At 46.4% G+C, this 23,401-nt stretch overlaps 1 protein-coding gene across 1 annotated transcript; it reads left to right on the top strand.

Annotated features, from left to right (window-relative positions):
* Window positions 1-4,710: 4,710 nt before the first annotated feature.
* On the top strand, window positions 4,711-21,430 carry LOC144671438 (proteasome subunit alpha type-6-like). Its single transcript, XM_078533346.1, has 7 exons — window positions 4,711-4,844; window positions 9,891-9,985; window positions 12,705-12,786; window positions 13,856-14,011; window positions 15,719-15,897; window positions 19,158-19,252; window positions 21,082-21,430. Exons 1-7 carry the CDS (start codon window positions 4,769-4,771, stop codon window positions 21,137-21,139), a joined length of 741 nt encoding a protein of 246 aa, XP_078389472.1. The 5' UTR covers window positions 4,711-4,768; the 3' UTR covers window positions 21,140-21,430.
* Window positions 21,431-23,401: the final 1,971 nt, after the last annotated feature.

Genomic DNA, 23,401 nt, shown 5'->3' with positions numbered 1-23,401 from the left:
CCAACTGAAAAGCAAAAGGACTCATTAACCAATTGGATGATGCTTGACTGTCAGCCAAACAACTTTTTTTTCCCCCATTTACAATATTTTTTTCTGGTAAAGGCAGGTGTTCAAAGAACAGTTTCTTATTTAATGTCCCGGGGTTGCGCACACCTGGAGATTGATCTTCAACTCCTGGAGATTCCAGGCCAATACTGGAGGGTTAGCAGCCCTACCCCTCACCACTGGTTCACTGCCAGGCTCTGATACTCTGTCACACATTCTCTCCTCTCTTTATCAGCCCCTCCAGTCTCTTTCTGTCTCGCTCCCCTGTTCTCACATGCTCCCTCATGTGACCATGCTCTTCAAGGACTTTAACGCTGTCCCTTGAAATCTGGGTCAGCGAAGAAGTGGAGCAGCTCTGGACCCCTCCCCACCTGCCCCGTTGCCATAGCTACACCTGGTATGTGGTCAGCCCCCTGCAACACACTTGACAGGACGTGGAGGTGGAGTCGACCTCTTTGAAAACTCATTTGTCCGCGGCAGTTCGAAGTATTTCACACACACTGAGCCTTCAGAGTTTGACACACTCAGGGGAGGCCTGAGATGAAATCTAAATCCTATTTTTCAACTAATTTGAGAAACGTATGTAATGCAGAATAAAAGATTCTGCGTGCCAAGGGGTGAGAGTGTCCCGAGTGTGGCGGCGAGGGGTGGCGGGAGGTTAAGACCTGTACCCCAGGTAGTCTCTATGGGGCAGGAATGGCAATGGGGGCGGCAGCTGGGGGAGGGGGCGGGGGAGTGGGAGGGTGTAGGCTGGGAGGTGTTGGGTTTGGGGGAGGGCTTAGGAAAAATGTCACCCAATAAATAAGAAAGTCGTTACAAGATTTTTAGGTTAAATCGGCAGGGGAAAAATGTACAGTGGGAGGCAAACTGCAAGGACCTAGCTCTATTTAAAAATGACACTTTTTACCTTTTCTGCAAGAGGCAGTGGTGAAATATTGGAGGTTTTAATCAAACACCAGAGTGTTTGCAGGCTCAAAGTTTCTTGAACAACAGAATATCTGCACAAACGCCCAAGCACAGGAGTGACTGGGATTTGAGTTAGGATCTGGGCAGCAGAGTTTTGCTTAAGATCAAGGTTACGGAGGTGGGAGAGGGGAATCGGCAAGGGGAACATTAGGGGATACTGGCACTCCCATGTTTTCCTTATTTGACTTGGCAACAACAGGAGAAGGCCATTAAACCCCTCGAGCCTCTTTTGCCATTCAATGATATCATGGCTGATCTGTGACCTAATCCACCTTTGCCCCATAACCCTTAATACCTTTGGTTAACAAAAATCTCTCAATCTCAGATGTAAAATTATCAACTGATCCAGCGTCAATTGCTGCTTGTGGAAGAGAGTTCCAAACTTCTCCCACCCTGTGTGTGTAGACGTGTTTCCTAATTTCACTCCTGAAAAGTCTGACTCTAAGTTTTGGACACTGCCCCCTAGTCCCAGGCTCTCTGACCAGCGGTAAGAATTTCCCTGTCTACTCCCCTATCAGTTGCCCGAGTATCATTCTGATACATGTGCACTGCATTCCCTCCAAGACCAACACAGTCAACTCCTGTCATTCGCGAATGTGTTTGTATGCCAAATCGCAGTTTGCAGCCCCCTAAAACTTTGCTCATCCACGGTTTAGAATGTTAAACTCTCACCGTTCCCACGTAGAATGCACACACTGCGCACGTGCAAGTTCACCGCTCTCGATTTCACCCTTCACAAGATTTCACAGGAACAGAACCCCCCCCCCTGCGAGTGACGGGAGTTGACTGTATACCCAGAACTGCAATGTGTGTTTTATTCACTGTGGTAGGCATGTCAGCCGAAGCGCTCGACATAACACAAATTTATTTTCCCTCAAAAATAGACTTCATTCATAAAATCAATAAAAGTACACTCCATGTCCATTTCAATTTGACATTACATAAAGTGCATAACAAGTCCGTTTCTTTCAATGTTGTATATTAGCCCCTACATTTACAATTGCAGTTAATATTTACTATTTTCATTTCATGTCAAACATACAGCCCGAGTGGTTTTACAGTTCCCAGGCCTTTGGTGTACTATGGTGGGAGGTCCTTAGACTGTGGCCTTTCCCCATTGAGTCTTTGCAATGGCTGCCCCAAATATTATTGCGCCCTTCAGCATGTTGTTCTGGACTTTGGAATGCGCCAGTCTGCAACTCTCAGTTGTCGATAGCTCTTGGCACTGGAAGACCAACAGGCTTTGGGCAGACCAAAGGGTGTCTTTCTCCGACTTGATGGTCCTCCAGCAGTAGTTGATGTCTCTCTTGGTGTGCAGCCCATTGAGCACAGAGTCCTGCATCACAGAGCTGCTCGGGATGAACGGTGACTAAAACCACTACATCTCTCTCCAGACCTTCTTTGCAAAGGTACGTTTCAGGAGGAAGCAGTTGACAGCCTCTTCCCTGCTACAGCTGCCTCAAGAGCAGTGTGCGGAGAGGGTGAAACTCTGGGCATGCAGGCAGCATTTGACAAGGAGTATCCTTCTCACCAGCTTAGTCAGCTACGTCTTGGTGCTGGCTTGAAAGTTCTGATGATGAGGCATTCGGCCAAATGACCTTGACAGTCCGCTCAGGGAACCATCTGGCACCATCTCCTTTTCCCACAGGGCCTCGTGGTTGTCATGTGCAGAACACTGGCTGGTGGACTTGTGCTCAAAGGTGTTTACCATTACAGCTGCTATCGAGAATGGAAGGTACAATTTCTGGAGTCTCCGCTTGTACCCGCTGAGGCACAGCAACACGCTTTTGATAACGCACGAGCAACTTCCCACTCTGATTTTGTTTCCTTTAACTGCAACTAACAAGTCGGTTACCAGGTCATCAATCCTTCATTCCTGAGCAGGGTCTGCATGGCCAGTAAAGCTTTCTGTCCCCCTTCTCTGTAAAATAGGGAAAACGTTTGATGCTGAAGGCATGGCCGCCAATGCTGGGATGATTGGTTCAGAGCTCATGGGCTCCATGGCCCCATGTGGAGGGGAAGTGTTGCATGAAGCACTTGCATTCTGTGCAGATGTTTTGCATTAATAACAGATGGCTGAGGTACAGTGCAACTGCAGCACATTTCATCTCCCACAATACATTCATCATTATAGAGTTCCCTCTCTATCTGTGTCGTAGTGAATGACTTTCTCTCCATTGGTTATCTGTCCCACCAATGCTGGGATGATTGGTTCAGAGGTCATAGGCACCTCCCCCACCCCGTCCGCGCCCCCCACCCCCAACACTCATTTGCCCAATTTTCCATCTCTGATCTTCATACTGCTCAACACTTGCTTCCTTCTGGCCCACAAGAAAACTTTAAAAAAAAACTTAAATAAAAACAGAAAAAGTTCTAGTGTTCCAGAGACCTGGACGAACAATCTGTAGTCGAATGACCTACTCCTGCTCCTATTTTATACTATGTTTTTCAATGTGAGTTCATTGTCAGGGGGAGACTGTGGTGTAGTGACAATGTCGCTGGGCTAATAATCTAGAGACCCAGGCTAATACTCTGGGGACACGGGTTCACATTAAATTCAATTAATAACATCTGGAGTTAAAAGCTAGTCTCAGTAATGGTGACCATGAAACTATCATCAATTGTCGTAAACACCCATCTGGTTCACTAATGTCCTTTAGGGAAGGAAATCTGCCGTCCTTACCCGGTCTGGCCTACGTGTGACTCCAGACCCACAGCAATGGGGTTGACTCTTAACTGCCCCTCATTATATTTGCAGGTTTTTTCTTAAAGACGTATGAACATTTTTTTTTAGCTACAGACGCTCATTAACTGGTTTAATTCATTCAATCAGGTATCAAAAAAATTTCAAGACACTCAAGAGCAATTAGGGATGGGTAACAAATGCTGGCCTTGCCCACAACACCCATATCCCAAAGAATAAAAAAAACCCCACCAGGGTAGCTGGTGAAATAAAATTCAGTTAATTAAATAAATTTGGAATAAAAAGCTGGTGTTCGTAATGGTGACCACAAAACTACAGGCTTGCCATAAAACCTGCTTCACTAATATCCTTTAGACAAAGAAATCATCTGTTCCCACCCAGTTTGGCCTATATGTGACTCCAGTCCCACAGCAATGTGGCTGACACCAGGACATGAGCTCAAAAACCTAAGCCGACATGCCAGTTCCAGTACAGAAGGGGTGCTGTCCTGTCAGAGGTGCTGTCTTTATCAGATAAAGAGTTGAACCAAGGCGGACATAATGATCCCATGGCACTAGTTCAGAGCAGAGTAGGGGAGTTCTCCCTGGTGACCTGGTCAATATTTATCCCTCAATCAACATCGCTGAAAAGATTATCTGCAAATCATCACATTGCTGTTTGTGGGAGCTTGCTGTGTGCAAATTGGTTGTCATGTTTCCTGCATTATTGACCATACTTTAAGGAGTACCTCATCGGCTGTAAAGCATTTTGGGATGTCAGGTGCTATATAAATGCAAGTCTTTCTTTAACTGCCTTTGAAATGGTCATTAATGTATCAAACTGCTGCAAAGTAAGATTAACCCATTACCCCAAGGTTTAAGGGGCTTTTCAACTTTTAGACCCAGAGGTTAAATCTGATTTTGTATTTTGCAAAGAGCTGGGAGATTGAAGTCCTACCAAGCAGATTATTTCCTGGTTTGGTGTTATGTGTGTGTGTGTGTGTGCTTTTTGGTTTCTGAAATTGAAAGTAAAAGTAAGACACTTCTCCATTTCTGCCCGGGTATCGCTTTAAGGATGAGCCGAGGCTCCAGCGCTGGCTTTGACCGTCACATCACTATCTTTTCACCCGAGGGGAGACTCTACCAAGTCGGTCAGTAATTTGCAACTTCATCCCCCTCCACAACTTTGGGCTAAAGTTTGTATTGCAATAATTCCACCTTCTTCGCTACAACGAGCTCCATCAATGCAATTGGCCCTGTGATTGACAGTCGGGTTGCTCAATGACAGGAGAGAGACGCCTGTCAATCACATTGCATCATCCAATCAGTGCAAATAAGGGGGGGGCGGGATCTCAGTTGATTGACACTTGCTTTCGTTTCACTATTTTCTGTCCATTTATATTTGCAGGTTTTTTCTTAAAGACGTATGAACATTTTTTTTTAGCTACAGACGCTCATTAACTGGTTTAATTCATTCAATCAGGTATCAAAAAAATTTCAAACCATCTTTTAGCCAGGTTCTTATCTTCATTAACGTGTTGCTAAATCATAATTTTCGTTTAGCCAGTGAGTAAAATTGGAAATCTTACATTCGATCACGTTTAGGGAATTGCAGTTACTCAGTTATTAATCTCAGCCACTCCCCTTAAAATGGGGGCTTTCTTAAAGGAGACTACTGACTCCGCAGGTTGGGACTTCAGAGCAATGAGAGGTGATCTTATTGAAACATAATCAGATCCTGAAGGGGTTGAAAGGGTGAGTGGATATTTCCCCTGGTTGTGGAATCTAGAAATGGGGGACACAGTTTAAAAATAAGGGGTCTCCCATTTAAGACGGAGATGTGGAGAATTTTTTTTCTCTTTCTCAGAGGGTCCCCTGGTCTGTGGAATTCTCTTCCTCAGAGAGCAGTGGAGACTAGGCTGTTGTATATTCAAGGCTGAGTTGGTTCGAATTTTGATTGACGAGGGGGGGCAGACAGGAAAGTGGAGTTGAGGCCACAATCAGGTCAGCCATGATCGTATCAAATGGTGAAAGCTTGAGGGGCCGAATGGCCTACCCCTACTCCTAATTCTTGTGTTCTTGTGACTTGGAACCAACTCATGATCACCCCCATTTTTAACGGCCGAACCTTTATCACCATTCCCATCAGGCTGATTTTTAAAATTTTGCCCATCTACATGTGCCTAGAAAGTACAGTCAATGTCTTCCTCGAAACCTCACCTCAGGTTGAGGGTCGCCAACCCTCCAGGATTGTCCTGCAGTCTCCAGGGACTTTGAAGATGAACGCCCTCTGCTGTGATCAAAAACCAAGGAGAAAATGATCGGGATATTCTAAAACATACATATATTCATACTGTCAGCCTCAGAATATTCATATTCTCCATAGGTAACATCCTTGCTCCTGAGCCAAAGGCTTGGAGTTCAAGTCCCACTTCAGGATTGGCACAAAAGTATAGACCGACACTCTACTGCAGCACTGAGGGAGTGCAGCACTGTCAAAGTGCCGTCTTTCAGATGAGATGTCAAATGGAGACCCGTCAGTCAACATCCCAGATACAGATGACCTGGTCACTGACATATTTCTGTTTGTGGGAGCTGGCTGTACACAAATTGGCAGCTGCCTTTCCTATATTACAACATTAATGCTTCAAATAGTACTTCGTTGGTTCAAAAGTACTTGGGGATGTCCTGAGTTTGTGGAAGGTGCTATATTAATGCAAGTCTCTCTTTCAAAGGGCTTACAGCAGTGCGATTAGACACAATTTAACTCTGGGCCACGTGAGGAAGAAATGATAAAAGTTATTTAAAGGGCATCTTAAAGAAGGGGAAAGACGGAGAGTGTTAGGGAGAGAATTCCAGTGTATAGGGCTAGGCAGCTGAAGGCATGGCCAACAATGTTGGAAAAAATTGGGGAAGCGCATTTTCCTAGGATTGGAGGAGTGCAGAGATCTCAGAGGGTTGTAGGGGCTGGAGGAGGTTACAGTGATAGGGTCATAGAGCTGGAGGAGGTTACAGAGATAGGAAGGGTTGTAGGGGCTGGAGGAGGATACAGAGATAGGAAGGGTTGTAGGGGCTGGAGGAGATTACAGAGATAGGAAGGGTTGTAGGGGCTGGAGGAGGTTACAAGAAAGGGAGGGTTGTAGGGCTGGAGGAGGTTACAAAGATAGGAAGGGTTGCAGGGGCTGGAGGAGGTTACAGAGATAGGAAGGGTTGTAGGGGCTGGAGGAGGTTACAGAGATATGGAGGATTGTAGGGCTGGAGGAGGTTACAAAGATAGGAAGGGTTGTAGGGGCTGGAGGAGGTTACAAGAAAGGGAGGGTTGTAGGGCTGGAGGAGGTTACAAAGATAGGAAGGGTTGCAGGGGCTGGAAGAGGTTACAGAGATAGGAAGGTTTGTAGGGGCTGGAGGAGGTGACAGAGATATGGAGGGTTGTAGGGCTGGAGGAGGTTACAAAAATAGGAAGGGTTGTAGGGGCTGGAGGAGGTTACAGAGATATGGAGGGTTGTAGGGCTGGAGGAGGTTACAAAATAGGAAGGGTTGTAGGGGCTGGAGGAGGTTACAGAAATGGGGAGGATTGTAGGGCTGGAGGAGATTACAGAAATAGGGAGGGCTGGAGTAGGTAGGGGGGAGTGAGACCCTTGGCCACACTGAGGTCAAGGTCAACATATTGACAAAAAGACCAAACAGACACAAACATGGCTGCCAGAACAATAACAGAAAGCCAACAGGCAAATAAATAACATCACTGGCAACATTGGGATCAAATAAATATGTGATTAAAACCTAGATTAACCGAGATTAAAACTTTTAAACTTTTGATTAATTGTGATTAATTTTTTTAAGCAATTGACATCCCTAATCTTTGCACCGGACCAGGTAACAAACACACTATTATTGCACCAGCTCCTTAGGCAATCTCCGCAAGTATATGCATGCCTGCACCTAGGGAGGGGAATCTCCGATTCAAAATGCCAAAATTTTACGGACAGGGAGGCACTGTATTGGTGTGAAGATTGTTCTTGGGAGACGCTCCCACAAGTTAATTATTGGGATTAGCCTTGTGAGTCAACGCACAATGTTATACCGAAGAAGGTATTTAACTATTATTCTAGACATCCCGTTCTGAACAATCCTGAAGATTTTCAGACAGTATTGTTGCCATGGTGAAACTTTACACTATCCAATTGCATTACAGAAGCTATCTCTGTAACCTCCTCCAGCCCCTACAACCCTTCCTATCTTTGTAACCTCCTCCAGTCCTACAATCCTTCTTATCTCTGTAGACTCCTCCAGCCCCTACAACCCTTTCTATCTCAGTAATCTCCTGATCAAACATACTATTTTTACTGTTGATGTGTGCTTGTCTTTTGACCTTGAGATGAGTTTTCAACCACATATCCCATGCCATTACTAAGACTGCCGATTTTCACCCCTGTAGCATTGTCCGACCCCATCCCTGCCTCAGCTCATCTGCTGCTGAAACCCTAATTCTTACTTTTGCTACCGACATGACTATTCCAACACACTCCTGCAGGCTGGACTCCCAGATTCTACCCTACGTAAATTAGAGGTTATCCAAAACTCTGCTGCCCCTGGTCTACCTCGCATAAGCCCCTTTTCACCAGCTCCTGTGTACACTGATCTACATTGGCTCCTGGTTAAGCAACACTGTGATTTTAAAATTTTAATCCTTGCTCTCAAAACCCTCCATGGCCTTACCCCTCCCTATCTCTGGTAACCTCCTCCAGCCCTACAACCGAGCGAGATCTCTGCGCTCCTCTAATTCTGGCCTCTTGAACATCCTCAATTTTAATCGCTCCACCATTGGCGACCGTGCCTTCAGCTGCCTGGGCCCTAAGCTCTGGAATTCTCTCCTTAGTCCTCTCTGCCTCTCTACCCCACTTTCATCCTTTAAGACGCTAAAACCTACCTCTTTGACCAAGCTTTTGGGTGTCTGACCTAAAGCCTCCTTACAAGGCTTGGTGTCATGCTTTGTTTTATAATGCTCCTGTGAAGCACCTTGGGACCTTTCATTACGTGAAAGGCACTATATAAATATAAGTTGTTGTTTTCTGATGAGATCTCTATCAACCTGATGATATGAATCTTTGAAATTGTCTTTATATGGCTTACTCAGAAGGTTTCTTACTGAGAAAATCCAGGCTAACACACCCAGTGCAGTTACTAAGGGAGTCCTGCACTGTCAGAGGTTCCATCCTTTGGTGTGAAACATTAAAACAAGGGTCCCATCTGCCCTCTCAAGTGGATGTAAAAGGTCCCATGGTTTACTTGAAGAAGAGCAGGGGAGCTCTCCCTGGTGTCGTGGCCAATATTTATTCCTCAACCAACATCACAAAAACAGGTTGTTTGGTCATTATCGCATTGCTGTTTGTGGGATCTTGCTGTGTGCAAACTGGCTGCTGTGTTTCCTATATGACAATAGTGACCACGCTTTAAATGTACATAATTGGCCGTAAAGCACTTTGGGACATCCTCAGGTCATGAAAGATGTGATATAAACACAATCTTTCCTTCATTAGTAACCAGCTTACTAGAAAGAGATCAAGATAAATAAGGAGGAGTGTTAAAGTGTTTGGGCAAGAGTTGCAGGAGGAGGTGAGGAAGAACTTGTTCACGCAGCGAGTGACAACGAGCTGGAACTCGCTGCTTAATGAGGGTGATAGAAGCGGAGACGATGAATGATTCCAAAAAGAAATTGGATGGACTCTTGAAGGAAATAAACTTGCAGGGCTACGGGGATAGAATGGGGGAATAGGACTGACTGGATTGCTATGCAGAGAGCTTTCATGGACTTGATGGGCTGAATGGCCTCCTTCTGCGTCGTAAATGACTCGAGGATTCAAAGTAAGGTCCCAGAACCCATTTTAGTTTGGGCACCAGTGTTTGCGGTGGGACAATACCCTATGGTTAGCATGGACCAATCCTAAAGCAGCAAGAGCTCTACAATCATACAACACCTTTCTCAGGTGGCTCAGGTCGCGGTTTTGCATGAAGGAAAAGGTGAGGATTAAAACCCCAAAAATTGGGTTGTCGAAGTGTCTACTGCCCCGTGACACAGAATCTGAAATGGCCGCTGTGGTTGCTGGCCCCTCTATTCTTCCCTGGCCCCTTGTCCCTGACATCTTACTCGTGGATAGGTTTCGCACTGACGAACCGAGCTATTTTGCTCTTTGCAGAGTATGCCTTCAAAGCTATAAGCCAGAGTGGCCTCACAACAGTGGCCTTGAGAGGGAAGGATTCGGTCGTTGTCGTGACACAGAAGAAAGTGGCGGTGAGTACAGACATCTTTTATGCCCTCTCTCTCTCTCTCTCTCTCTCTCTCCCTCAATGTCGCTGACTCTTGCTGGAGTCCGCTTCCATGTGCACAACAACAACTTGCATTTATGTAGCGTTCCTTACTTGAACATCCCCTAAGCGCTTCACCAGAGCTGTAGCCGGACAACACCGAACAGTGCGCCAGAGGATTATCAGGAGGGGAGACCAAAAGGCTTGGTCAAAACATGGATTTCAAGGAGGAGAGATCGGCATAAGGATTTAGCGAGGAGATACCAGGGTTTGACCCAAGGTGACTGAAAACATGGCTACCATTGGTTGGGGGAAGCAAGAGGACCGATGCTAGAGAAGGCTAGGGTTGGAAAAAAACAGAATGATGTGGGCCGAGGAGGTTGCAGTGATTGGGAGAGGAAAGAGATTGAAACACAAAAATGAGGGGCACCCATATGATACCTCACCTTTATGGTCATTCGTCATGGTTAAGCCTGGGTGATAATCAACTCTTTTAGCGTTTATAAAAACTTGCTGTGCGTAAGTTGGCTACTGTGCTTTCTTAAATATCAATAGTAACTGCGCTCCAAAATAATTCATTGGCTAAGAGCCACTTTCAGCAGCCTTGAGGATGTGAAGGGTGCAATATAAATGCAAGTTTGTTCTTTCTACAATCTCTGCACAAACCTTAGTTTCTTTTGACTGCAATCAGCTTGAAAAATTTACCAGTTGTAGATTGCCACCATCAACATTTCTCATGCAGTTTTGCTATGTCAACGTCACTGTGTGGTTGGCCACCAGCTGGCGCTCTGGAGCACTCAGTCCCAACTCTGCCAACAGCTAGTACATGAAAAGATGTGGATTAATCAGCTGGCTATGAACAATGTCACAGGCAGGGCCGTAACTTTCGTGGACAGAGAGTCACAGTCGGATTCCCACTCCTCTCCTAGTTACTTATGCTGAAATATAGCTGCACCTTTCTCACCCGAACTTCTGACCCAGCATGGGTGAGATAGGTGCACTGCAACAGGTTCCTGAGGCCTTCAGTCAAGGGCAGACTAGTTGAAGGCAAGGAAGACACGGCCCCTTGTTTATGGCACTAGCTGCTGTAAAGCAGATAGGTTTAAAGAGCCAGCCACTTAGAGAAGCCAGAGAGAAGGTAAGTGAGTAAGGTAAGTGGGTAGGATTGGGGGGTGGGGGGGGATAGGGTCGTGGATAGATCGGGGGAAGGGCAGGTGGTCAGTAGGGGGGTGGTCAATTGGGGCGTCAGGTAGTCGGAGGGGTGGTCATGTCAGGGGTCAGGTGGTCAGTGGTGAGATCAGGTGGTCAGTGGGGGGATGTTAAGTTGTGGGGTGGCCGGTCAGAGGGTTCAAGTGGTCAAGGAGTGGGGGGGTGTCGGGCAGGTGGTTAGGAGTGGGGGTGGGGGTCTAGTTGTGAGGTGGGGGGGTGTGGGGAGGGCAGTCCGGGGTCAAGAAGTGCTGTCAGGAGGTTGGGGAGGGCAGTCAGGGGGTTGGAGTGTAGTCGGGGGTTGGGAGAACAGTGGGCGGGGATGGCAGTCAGTGGGGCTGGGGGATAGTCAGGAGCGGGTGGGGTTAGTTGGGGTTCCCATGGATGGTTGTCGGGGGGGGTGGTCATCAGTGGAGGGTGGGGGGGTGTGGGGTAGGGCAGTCGAGAGTGGGGGATAGTTGGGGGGCAAGGGGTAGTCGTTAGGGGTGGGGGGTAGTCAGGGAGGAGGGTTGGCGGGTGGGGTGTGGGGAAAGTTGGGGGGCCCCGTGGATGGTTGGCGGGGGTGGGGAGGGCAGTTGAGAGTGGTGGGGGATAGATGGGGGAGAGGGATATTCGTAAGGGGTGGGGGAGGGTAGTGGGGAGGGGTGGGGGTTAGTCAGGGAGGAGTGGAGGGTAGTCGGAGAGGAGTGGAGGAGGGTTGTCGGGTGGGGTGCGGGGAAAGTTGGGTGGCCCCATGGAGTGTCGGGTTGGGTCAGTAGTAGAGTTACCCAGGAGTTAGAAGCGGTTTTAATTCTTCTAACTTCTTCTGGTTAACTATTGCTGTGAGACTGTCGGAACCATCCAAAGTTTGCAATTTAAATCAGAGGTTCGGATGGCTCCCAGTGCAGGGCAATTGCCCAACAGAAGTTTGAACTTCCCAGGCAATTGCTGTGCAAACCTTACTTCCGGGACCGATCCCCCAGGGCATCATTGGGGTACCTCCGAGTATGAGCCCCACAACCCCCTGGCGGAGATCAGAAGTTATGGGTCAGCCGACTGTGAATAATGTCACAGGCTGTCGACTAGCAAGTTTTAAATATAATCTTATTTTGAACATCCGATATTAATTTGCTATACAGTACAACAAACAGAACATGTACAAACAAAGAGAAATTAGAGGGAATATTGGGCCGGGGTATTGCATCTGTCCCTTAAAATAATATTAGAAGAGATTCCCTCACTGGCTGATTCTGTGAATCCAGTATTGTCATGTAGAAAATGCTGCAAATACTCAGCAGGTCTGGCAGCATCTGTGGAGGAAGAAACAAGGGTTAATGTTTTGAGTCGATGATATTTTTCTCCATATCTGATGGAAGATCATTGCTTTGAAACATTTACCCTGTTTGTCTCTCCAGAGGCATCGCCAGACCTGCTGAGTGTTTCCAGTATTTCCTGTTTATATTTCAAATTTCCAGCTACTGCAGTATTTCATGTAATTTAGGTCATCGCTGGTTTTTCAGGACAAGCTCATTGATGCTAGCACACTCACAAACATTTATCGACTGACAGACAAGATCGGCTGTGTCATGACTGGTTTGCTAGGTGAGCCATTTTGTATTCCTTGTTTACACTTGAGTTATCTTTGACTCCCAAATAACACTTGCTTAACACAGCTCTGAAAACCTCCTGACTCCCCAAAGCCTGTCTATCATCTACAGGGCACAGGTCAGGAGTGTGATGGGATACTCCCCCACTTGCCTGGATGAGTGCAGCTCCCACAACACTCAAGAAGCTCAACACCGTTCAGGGCAAAGCACCCGCTTGATTGGCACCCCATCCACCACCTTAAACATTCATTCCCTCCAACGCTGACGCACAGTAGCAGCAGTGTGTGTACCATCTACAAGATGCGCTGCAGGAATTCACCAAGGCTCCTTCGACAGCACCTTCCAAACCCATGACCACTACCATCTAGAAGGTCAAGGGCAGCAGATACCACCACCTGGAAGTTCCCCTCCAAACCACTCACCATCCTGGCTTGGAAATATATCGGCCGTTCCTTCACTGTCGTTGGGTCTAAATCCTGGGACTCCCTCCCTAACAGCACTGTGGGTGTACCTACACCACACGGACTGCAGCGGTTCAAGATGGCGGCTCACCCACCACCTTCTCAAGGGGCAATTAGGGATGGGCAATAAATGCTGGCCCAGCCAGCGACACCCATATCCCGTGAAAGAAATAAAAAAGCTTAAGGGCTTGACAGGGTAGATGCTGGGAGGATGTTTCCTGCAGACTGGGGAATCTAGAACACGGGTCACAGTCTCAGGATAAGGGGTCGGCCACTTTGGATGGGGATGAGGAGAAATTTCTTCACTCAGAGGGCTGTGAATCTTGGAAATTCCTCACTCCGCAGAGCTGTGGATGCTCATTCATCGAGTATTTTCAAGGAAGATGTTGATAGATTTTTGGATACTAAGGGAATGAAGGAATATGGGGATAGTGTGGGAAGTTGGAGTTGATGTAGAAGATCAGCTGTGATTGTATTGAATAGTGGAGCAGGCATGGGGGAGGGGGGCTGAATGGCCTTCTCCTGCACCTGTTTCTTAATGTAACTCTTTCCCTCACTTTCCACAACCCCCCCTCTCCCATTTCTGTTGCCCGATGTAACCAGCGGATTGCTGCTCTCAGGTCCAGAGAGCTCGCTATGAAGCTAGCAAGTGGAAGTACAAGTGCGGATACGAGATCCCGATGGACATGTTATGCAAGCGGATGGCCAACATCTCCCAGGTTTACACTCAGAACGCAGAAATGAGGCCTTTGGGATGTTGTAAGTACAAATCATTTTTCGTATTTCTGAAAAGAGAGACATGCTGCTGAAGCTTTTTGCCTGGCACCCATCAGGACAAACGCAAGAATGCCAAATTTTAAAACGATCACAACCGTTTATTCTACAGGAGAGAAGGTGCTGATTATTTGGCAAGTTGACTCTGATTGGCCAAGGTGTTGTCCTGGAGAAAGCAACAGGGAACTATTGGTTCCCCAGGCTCCCGGTTAATTCAAAAAAAGGTGCAAGGCTTGAACATACTCCTTTTGTTTGTAGAGAACAGGTCCTTGTGTATGAATGTGTTTCTTCTCGCAAGTGTAAATGAGCCACATTATGAGATCAATTGATTATAGTAGATTGGTTGTTAGTGTAGCTATTAGCACAGTTAGCATTGTTCAGCAAGTGCTGTCCAATCGCAGAATCACATCTAACAGTAGACGTTTTGTTTTGGGTTTTGCAAGCACGGGCTAATTGAGTACAGTCTGTACTCTGAAAAATCATTTTTCACGCCCCGACTTGTTAGGATCTGGAGTGAGCTGTCTGAAGGAGTGGCAGAAACACATTCAGTGATAACCTTCAAAAGGAAATTGGATAAACACCTGAAGGAGAAAAGAAATTGCAAATGTGAGGGGAAAGAGTGGATTGGGCATGGATTGTAGGACTGACTGGATTGACCCCCAAAAGAGCCAGCATAGGATCAATGGGCTGAATGGCCTCCTTGTGTTCTGTACTCCTTTATGATTCTGTGAAATCACGTATTTGTAATGCTGTTATTTTTCATACAGTGCAACATCAGAACAGGATAAGACCCATCAACCCCTCAAGTCTGCTCCCTCCTTTCCATTCGATCCTGGCTCCATAACTTGACTCCATATCCCTGCCTTGGTTCCCTAACTCCTAATACCCTTGTAAGACAATACAGTCTTGGAACTGCAGCAAGTTTATTCCCAAGCATTTTTTACCCCTGACCTGGACCTGGTGAAGGTCCATGTGGGGATCTGCCAAGGCAGAGGAGGAGGGAAAATCAAGAAAGACTGACTTGCATTTATATAGCACCTTTCATGACCACTGAATGCCCCAAAGCAGTTTACATCTAATTGAAGTATGGTTGACTGTTGTAATGTAAATAACCTGACAGAACCAAGATTAGAAAGTCAACCAGCCAAGGACAGCGATGGCAAAGTCACACCCCCTGACACCTAGGGTTGATGACCCTCCAAGATTGTCCTGCAGTGAAATAGGCCATTCGGTCCATCTAGCCTGTGCTGTTTATATCCCACATGAGCCTCCTCCCGTTCCAACAGCTTCATCTCAGCCTTTCAGCGTCTTTCTATCCCCTTTTCTCTCATGTATTTTTCTAGCTTCCTTTGAAGGCAATTAAGCCAATGGCCTCGACCACTTCCTGTGGTAGCGAGTTCCACATTGCAAGCTTTCGATGAGTAAAAAGTATCTTTGAACACTCTCGTTTACACGTTATAGCAACGTTGGTGGTGAAGCTTGATCTACCTGGATAACAAGTAGATTGCTTTTTAATTAGCCCTGGGAAGGTAGCGATGGCCACAGAATGGACTCAATGGTGGGAGTGCAGGGGCCAGGGCAGCGCGAGGTGGCAGGTCATATAGAGAAACCTCCAGGAGCTGGCAACCCTGCCGGCATAGAGAGGTCAAACCCGTGCGTCGAACCTGCCTCATCCCCGTCTCTATTCCACAGGTATGATCATGTTAGCAATGGATGATGAACGCGGACCCCAGCTGTACAAGTCCGACCCTGCTGGTTACTACTGTGGGTTCAAGGCCACCAGCGCAGGGGTCAAACAAGTTGAAGCCAACAGTTACTTGGAGAAGAAGATTAAAAAGAAGCCAGACCTGACTTACAAGGCCACGATAGAGGTAAACAGAAATTTCCTTATCTGGTTCGTTGAACTTTGACCCTTTTATTGTATTTAGGGGGTCAGGTCCATAGCTTTTTTAGGGGACAACTGTGTGTGTTTTAGGGTTTTATCAACAAACATATATGTGCATATTAGGCCGATTTTCCCAGCATCAAGGCACTAATCACTCAAAACCAGCTCCGCTGGTTGGGAAATGCCACTCATATGCCTGACACCAGACTCCCGAACCTACTGCTCAATTCGGTCAGAGCAGGAGAGACAGTGGAAACACTTTAGGGATGTCCTCAAAGCATCCCTGCAGAGGTCACACATCCCAGCTGACTCATGGGAGTCCCTGTCTTGTGACCGACCGAAATGGAGGAAGCTGGTTCAGGAGGGCACTGAGCACATTGAGAGTCTCCATCAGAGGCGTTGGAGGGGAGCGCACAAACTTCCAAACAAACCATCTACCCAACCCCTTCAAGTGCCACCTGCCCCACATGGGGCAGAGTCTGCAGCTCACACATTGGACTTATCAGCCATCTCAGGACCTATCGAACCAGAGTGGAAGCAAATCACCCTCGATTCTGAGGGACTGCCTAAGAAGAAGAAGCATATTAGGAATTTTTTAAAGAGCTAGATATATGGTTCTGGATTTATTTTAGGGTTACATATATGTCTTTTAGAATTTCTTTTTGGGGGCCAGAATTTTAAAAAAAAAATTTTTATTTTCATTCACACATTGTGAGTGTCAATGGTCAGGCCAACATTTATGGTCATCTCCAAATGCCCTTCAGAAGGGTGAGTCACGTTCTTAAACCATTGCAATCCTCTGAGGTAGCAGTTTGGTACAACTGAGTGGCTTGCTAGGACATTTCGAAGGGCAGTGAAGAGCCCTGTTGCTGTGAGTCCGGAGTCACACATGGGGCCAGACCAGGTAAGGTTGGCGAATTTCCTGCACATTAGTGAACCAGATGGGTTTTTATGACAATCCAGTGGTTTCCTGGTCACGATTACCGAGAATAGCTTTTTATTTCAGACTTATTTGATTAACTGGACTTAGATTCCCCAACTCCTGTCGTGGGGTCTTGTCTCCAAATCATTAGCATAAACAGGAAAGAAAAGTAGCTGGAGTAGAGCACTCGGCCCATCGCGCCTGCTCTGCCATTCAATACGGTAATGGCTGATCTTCTGCCTCAACTCCACTCTCCCTTAACCTGTTTTGATGAGCTCTGTTTCCATGGAGTGTTTCCATGGAGGTTGTTGTGGGTCATGTAACTGAATCACACTGTGTAGAAAGGCCCCAGGTATAGTCCTGCAAACTATCCTAAACTCCCTCTGACAACCTCCCAAGCTATCCGTCCTCTTCTAATACTGGCCTTTTGTCCATTCCCAATTTTAATCGCCCCACCATTGGTCACCGTGCCTTCAATTGCCTGGGCCTCAAGCTCTAGAATTCCCTCCTTAAACCTCTCCAACTCTCTACCTCGCTTTCCTCCTTTAAGACACTCCTCAAAACCTACCTCTATGACCAAGCTTTTGGTCACCTGACCTGACATCTCCTTATGTGGCTCAGTGTCATTTTTTTTTTAATGTGCTCCAGTGAAGCGCCTTGAGACGTTTCATTACGTTAAAGGCGCTATAGAAATATAAGTTGTTGTTAGTGAACAACAATAACAACCTCAAATATAGTGACAGTGAAAGAGATATATTCAATGAGTCTGGGCTATGCAGAGGGTGGTACAGTCGAAGGGATAAAAATCAGCCATGTTTCTCACTGACCGATTCTGGGCTTTGCTTCCATGGTCTGTGGTAAACCTTCTGGGAGCCTCACCCATGCTTCATGCGTGAGTCTAGGTGGTCCATGTTGGCATGGCATTGGAACATGTTGGCACTGGGGCCTGATGTTGCCCCCTGCATGCGTGTAAATCAGAGTGAGTGTGACATGGGCCAGGAAGCTTGGACATTTGTAACCCAACGGCTAGGGATCACCCAGGACTGATGGGGCAGCAGGGTGAGGCGGCATGGGTGAGGGGAGGTGGATCATTTCAGGCTGCGCTCTAAATGACACCACATTCACCAACCCTTGCCACGCAACCTTTTCAATATTAATCATGCAAAGGAAAAATTCCCGCAAGTCATTTTTGTAGTGGTTATTTGAGTAGCTGACCGCTTTGGCAAAAGTCGTCAAGGTTCTTCATTACTCAAAGAGAGTTTCTGTTTTAATTGGAGAACACTCTCACTGCGTCCCCAAGGGAGGTAACCAGAATGAACTTCAGAGGCAGCCAGCGTGAGGGAGCTGAATGAACCACAAGCACAGTCAAAGTGACAAGGCCAATGGGAACATCATGAGTACCTATCTCCCCTGATGTCAGTGAACACGGCACCCGCCTGCCCGGGCATACTTGGGTTCAGAAGAAAGAAGCACTATGCATTTTTATAGCGCCATTTCACAATCTCAGGTTGTCCCAAATATCTTTATAGCCAATGAAGTAGTTTGTTTCAAGTGTCTTCATTGTCATAGTGCAGGAAATACAGCAGTCAGTTTGCACACATCCAGCTCCCAGAAGAAGCAATGTGATAATGCCCAGATCATCTTTTTTTAGTGATGTTGGTTCAGGGATAAATATTGGCCCAGGATACCTGGGGAGAACTCCCCCTTCCTCTTCTTTGAAATAGTGTCCACAGGAGACATCCACCTGGGAGGATAGGCCAGGCCTCGGTTTAATACCTCCTCTGAGGGACAGTACCTCTGACAGTCCGGCGCTCCCTCGGTACTGCATAGGAGTGTCAGCCTGGATTGTGGGCTCGAGTTTCTGGTGTGGGACTTGATCCTGCAACCTTCTGATGTAGAGGCGAGAGCGCTACCCACTGAGCTACAGCTGACACATAGAGGTGCCTTAGCCTCCATGTGGCTTTCCCCTTTCCTCTTCCTGTGTTGTAAAGCAGTAAGCGATCACTCACTATTCACTGGCAGCACCTCTGAGACCAGTGGAACATTGTGCCACCTCTCCGCTTCTCTCTCCTTTATGACGCTCCTTAAAACTTGCGTCTTTGACCCAGCTTTTGGTCACCTGTGCTAATATCTCCTTATGGGGCTCGGCGTCAAATTCTGTCAGATAACACACCTGGGAGGTGCCTTGAAGGGTTTTACTGCTTTAAAGGCACTAGACAAATGCAATATGTTTTTGTGAGAAAGTCCTTGCCAAACCCTGAATCCCTTGTAAAAATGTGTTGTTGTCTTAAGTTTAGATGTTTCCTTTTTTTTTTCTCCTGCAGCTTGCCATTTCCTGTCTGTCCACCGTCTTAGCGCATGACATGAAACCCACAGAGATCGAGGTTGGGGTGGTCACTGTGGACAATCCCAAGTTCAGGTCTGTAGAACCTTTTGAATGAGTCGGGAATGGAGAGTTGTATGGGAACAGAGAAGGCCATTTGGCCCCTCAAGCCTATTCCACCATTAAAATAGATGTTGGCTTGGCCCTGTGTCTGCCTTGGCTCCATAACCCTTAATCTAATCCCCTAACCCGACAAAAATATATCAATCTCAGTTTTGAAATTTTCAGTTGACACCTGGACTCATCGACTCTTTTGGGAGAGAGAGAGTTCCAGATTTCCGCTATCCTTTGTATGACAAAATGCTTCCTGACATCACCCCTGAATGGTCTGGCTCTCATTTTAAGGTTCTGTCCTCTTGTTCTGGACCCTGCCCCACCAGAGGACATCATTTCTTCATCTACCCAATTAAATCCTTTAATTGCCTTAACCATCTTAAATAGATCATCCCTTAATCTTCTATACATGTCAGAAAACACATGTAATCTAGGCAACCTTTCCTCGCAATTGAACCCTCTACAAGTTTTGGTCTCTTTACTTAAAGAAGGGACATTGGAGGCAGTTCGGAAGAAGTTTGCTAAGCCGATTCCTGGGATGAAGGGGGTTGTTCTAAACCCGTTGGAATTTAGAAGAATGAGAGGTGCTCTTAGTGAAGCAGATAAGATTTCTGAAGAGGCTGAACAAGGTAGATGCTGAGAGGACGTGGGGTGGGGGAGTCTAGAACGAGAGGGCACAGTTTCAGCGATTTCAAAATAAGGGGTCTCCCATTTAAGACAGAGCTGAGGAGGAATTTCTTCTCTCAGAGGGTCGTTAGCCTTTGGAAGTCCCTTCCCCAGAGAACAGCAGAGGCTGGGTCATTGAGTATATTCAAGGCTGAATTAGACAGAACCAGTCTCTGGGCAAAGAAGCTTCTCCTGAATTCCGATTGGATTTATCAGTGACTAGCTTATATTTATTGTCGTAGAACCATAGAAAAGTTACAGCACAGAAGGAGGCCATTCGGCCCATCTTGACCATGCCAGCCCGAGGACACCCAGGTGCCCTTTCTAATCCCACCTTCCTGCACCTGGCCCATAGCCCTGCAGCTTACGCACCTAAGGTGCAGATCCAGGTACTTTTTAAAAGAGTTTAAAGTTTCTGCCTCTACCACCAACTTGGGCAGCGAATTCCAGACACCCACTACCCTCTGCGTAAAAAAGTTCTTCCTCATGTCCCCCCTACACCTTCTGCCACTTATCTTAAATCTATGTCCCCTGGTTCTAGAATTCTCCACCAAGGGAAACAATTTTATCCTGTCCACTCTATCTATTCCCCTCATAATTTTGTACACCTCAATCAAGTCACCTCTCAGCCTTCTTTGTTCTAAGGAAAATAACCCCAACCTATCCAATCTCTCCTCGTAGCTACACTTTTCTAACCCTGGCAACAATCTCGTAAACCTAAATGTAATGGTGTTGGTTACAGAACGTATCTGTTAAGGAGGTCTTCGTGGTCTTCTGAGTGTTAACAACAAATCTTTATCAACGACTTGTAACTACATACATATGTACAGTAAAGGGTACAGGCAAGGAGCTATCTCCATGTCTAGATCTTAACACGTCTTTGACCCAACACCACACTGACCCTAGGTCTGGGTCATATGCCTTCGTACATCACTGTGTGAGCGATACTATACTCAGTCCCACATGAACCCTGTATATACCAGACACTTATACAACATTTATAACCCCTGGTTTTGGATTCACCCACGAGTAGAGACATTCATTTGGAGTGGGGACGGGGAGTGAAGGTTTCACCGTCACTGCAGCTGTGACAGAGGCGGCATTTTTATCATAACCCCGAAATTCTCCCTTACTTTTCTTCACAGGATCCTCCGTGAGACAGAGATTGAAAAGCATCTAGTGGACATTGCGGAGAGAGAATAACTCCTTCATAGATCACAAGAAAACTGCATTGAAACAAAACTCTACGAACTTGGGAAAGTAGGAAGACAAATCCAAGGAGATTTGCCCTTGAAGAAAGGAAATTAGGTCAGGATGTTAAAAAAAAATCCTCCATTCCTCATTCTTTTAACCCACTTTAGACTCTGTTTGGGTATAAAAGTCCCAGCAATTCAAAAAATGTTTGCTGTAACTTTTGTAAGGGAAGAGTTGATGTCCAATGGATACAATACTCAGCACAGCTCATAATAAAAATGGGAATTAATATGCAAATAAGCTGCTTTGGGCTCTCATTTTAATCATTTAAAAAGATTAATTGTTCAAGATTGTTCATGGTCCATTAATAAATCCAAGCATTTTAAACAAACAATATGTTTAATATTTATTGTAATATACTTAACGTCTGGCTCAGTGGGTAGGGTGATTACCTTTGAGTCAGAAGGCTGTGGGTTTAAGTTCTACTCCAGAGACTTGAGCACAGGAATTCAGACTGACACCCCAATGTAGTACTGAGGGAGGGCTGCACTATTGGAGGTGATGACTTTTGGGTGAGGTGTTAAAATGAGGCTGTTCTCAACCCTCCGAGTTGGATGTAAAAGATCCCATGGCACTTTTTTGAAGAGGACTTATCCCCAGTGCCTTGGCCAACATTTACCCCTCGACCAACTTCACGAAGACCTTTAGCGGGCCGTTATCACAGTTCTATTTGTGGGGGCTTGCTGTGCGCAAATTGGCTGCCCACATTTCCTCCTTTACAACACTGACAATACTTCAAAATGACTTCATCAGCTGTAACGTGCTTTGAGATGTTTCTGAGGTTGCGAAAGGCGCTCTTATTCCTCCCAAGATGCCAATTTGTATTCAAATTTGCCTTTCCCCAAACCAGGCAGGTGATGAGTAAATTGGAGCTGTAATACCTCATTATCTTTCCTACAGAGTAGAGCCAAAACTTGTGTAAGTAGTTCTCCATCTGTCATCAACTTGCTTTTTATCAGTTTGAACCGATGTCCTCTTGACTCACAGTTGGGTGTTAACCTGATGTGGTGTCCAGATTATTTTGAATTGCTAAAAGTAAAATACTGCAAATCTAGAACAAAAACAAAAATACCTGGAAAAACTCAGCAGGTCTGACGGCATCTGCGGAGAGGAATGCGGTTGACGTTTCGAGTCCGGGTCATAGGGAAACACAAGAATGCCAAATTCCAAATGCTCACAACAGTTTATACTACAGGAGGAAAGGGTGCTGATTGGTTGGCAAATCGAATCTAATTGGACGAGGCATTGCCATGGACATGGCAACTTCTTTTGAGGTCTCGGTGCATGAATTACCCAGTGTAGCAATAGGTGTACAGAGCAGCAGTCCCTGGAGGCTCTCAGGCAGGGCAGAGGTGGGGCATTTTGCTGAGTGAGCCTTACATTATCAACTCGGGTTGCTAGTCCTGATTGCTGCTCAGTACCAGGTGGAGAGTGCATGTTTATTGAGGTTTAGTGAGGTTAGGAATGGGCTGCATTAACTCTCTACAATCCTGTGATTCTTGGGGTCATTTTCAAGCACTTGCTGCCACCAGCAGATACTCAAAAATAAACTAACCCCTTTAAAGTTTTGGCTCACACATGAACAGCTGGCCAAGGCACTTTCTTTCATATTCATTGTCAGGGTGCGGCATCATTGGCAAACCCTGCTTTGATTGCACTCGGCTCCTCATTGAATTTGAGGAGATTGTGGAACTTCTTGAACTGCTGCAGTCTGTTTGGTGAAGGTGCTCCCAAAATGACATCAACACAGGGAGTTCCAGAATTTTGATCCAGCAATGATGGAGGAGAAGGAGGAGGCATCTCATGGGGCAGGGGTAGCATCCCTACCTCTGGGCCAGAAGCACTGGGTTCAAGTCCCACTTCAGGAGTTGATGGCTAAGGATATTGTGATCGTAACATGGCCAAACAGGTTGATTATCAGCCTGTAAATCCTTCCAAAATGCCTGATGGCAAGCAGCAAGAACTTGAGAGTTTCCTGGTCAGCCATAATATAGATGGCAATGACAAAAGACTGCAGTACTTTGCCAAGCATAATCACAGACCAATCCAATGGAGGTCTATGGTTGCCAACACCCTGTAAGGGCATGGCTCATGGAGGAGGAGGAATGGTGAAGGATATGCCCAAGTTGTGATTGTGTGTGTGTTTATGACTTGGAGGGAACTTTAGAGGTAGTAGCATTTACATGCACTTGCTGCCCTTGTTCTTCTAAG

Source organism: Cetorhinus maximus, chromosome 32 (assembly GCF_964194155.1).
Source record: "Cetorhinus maximus chromosome 32, sCetMax3.hap1.1, whole genome shotgun sequence".
Taxonomy (NCBI): Eukaryota; Metazoa; Chordata; class Chondrichthyes; order Lamniformes; family Cetorhinidae; genus Cetorhinus; species Cetorhinus maximus.
Note: the sequence above shows the minus strand (reverse complement) of the source record. Positions and strands in the feature narration are given on the sequence as shown.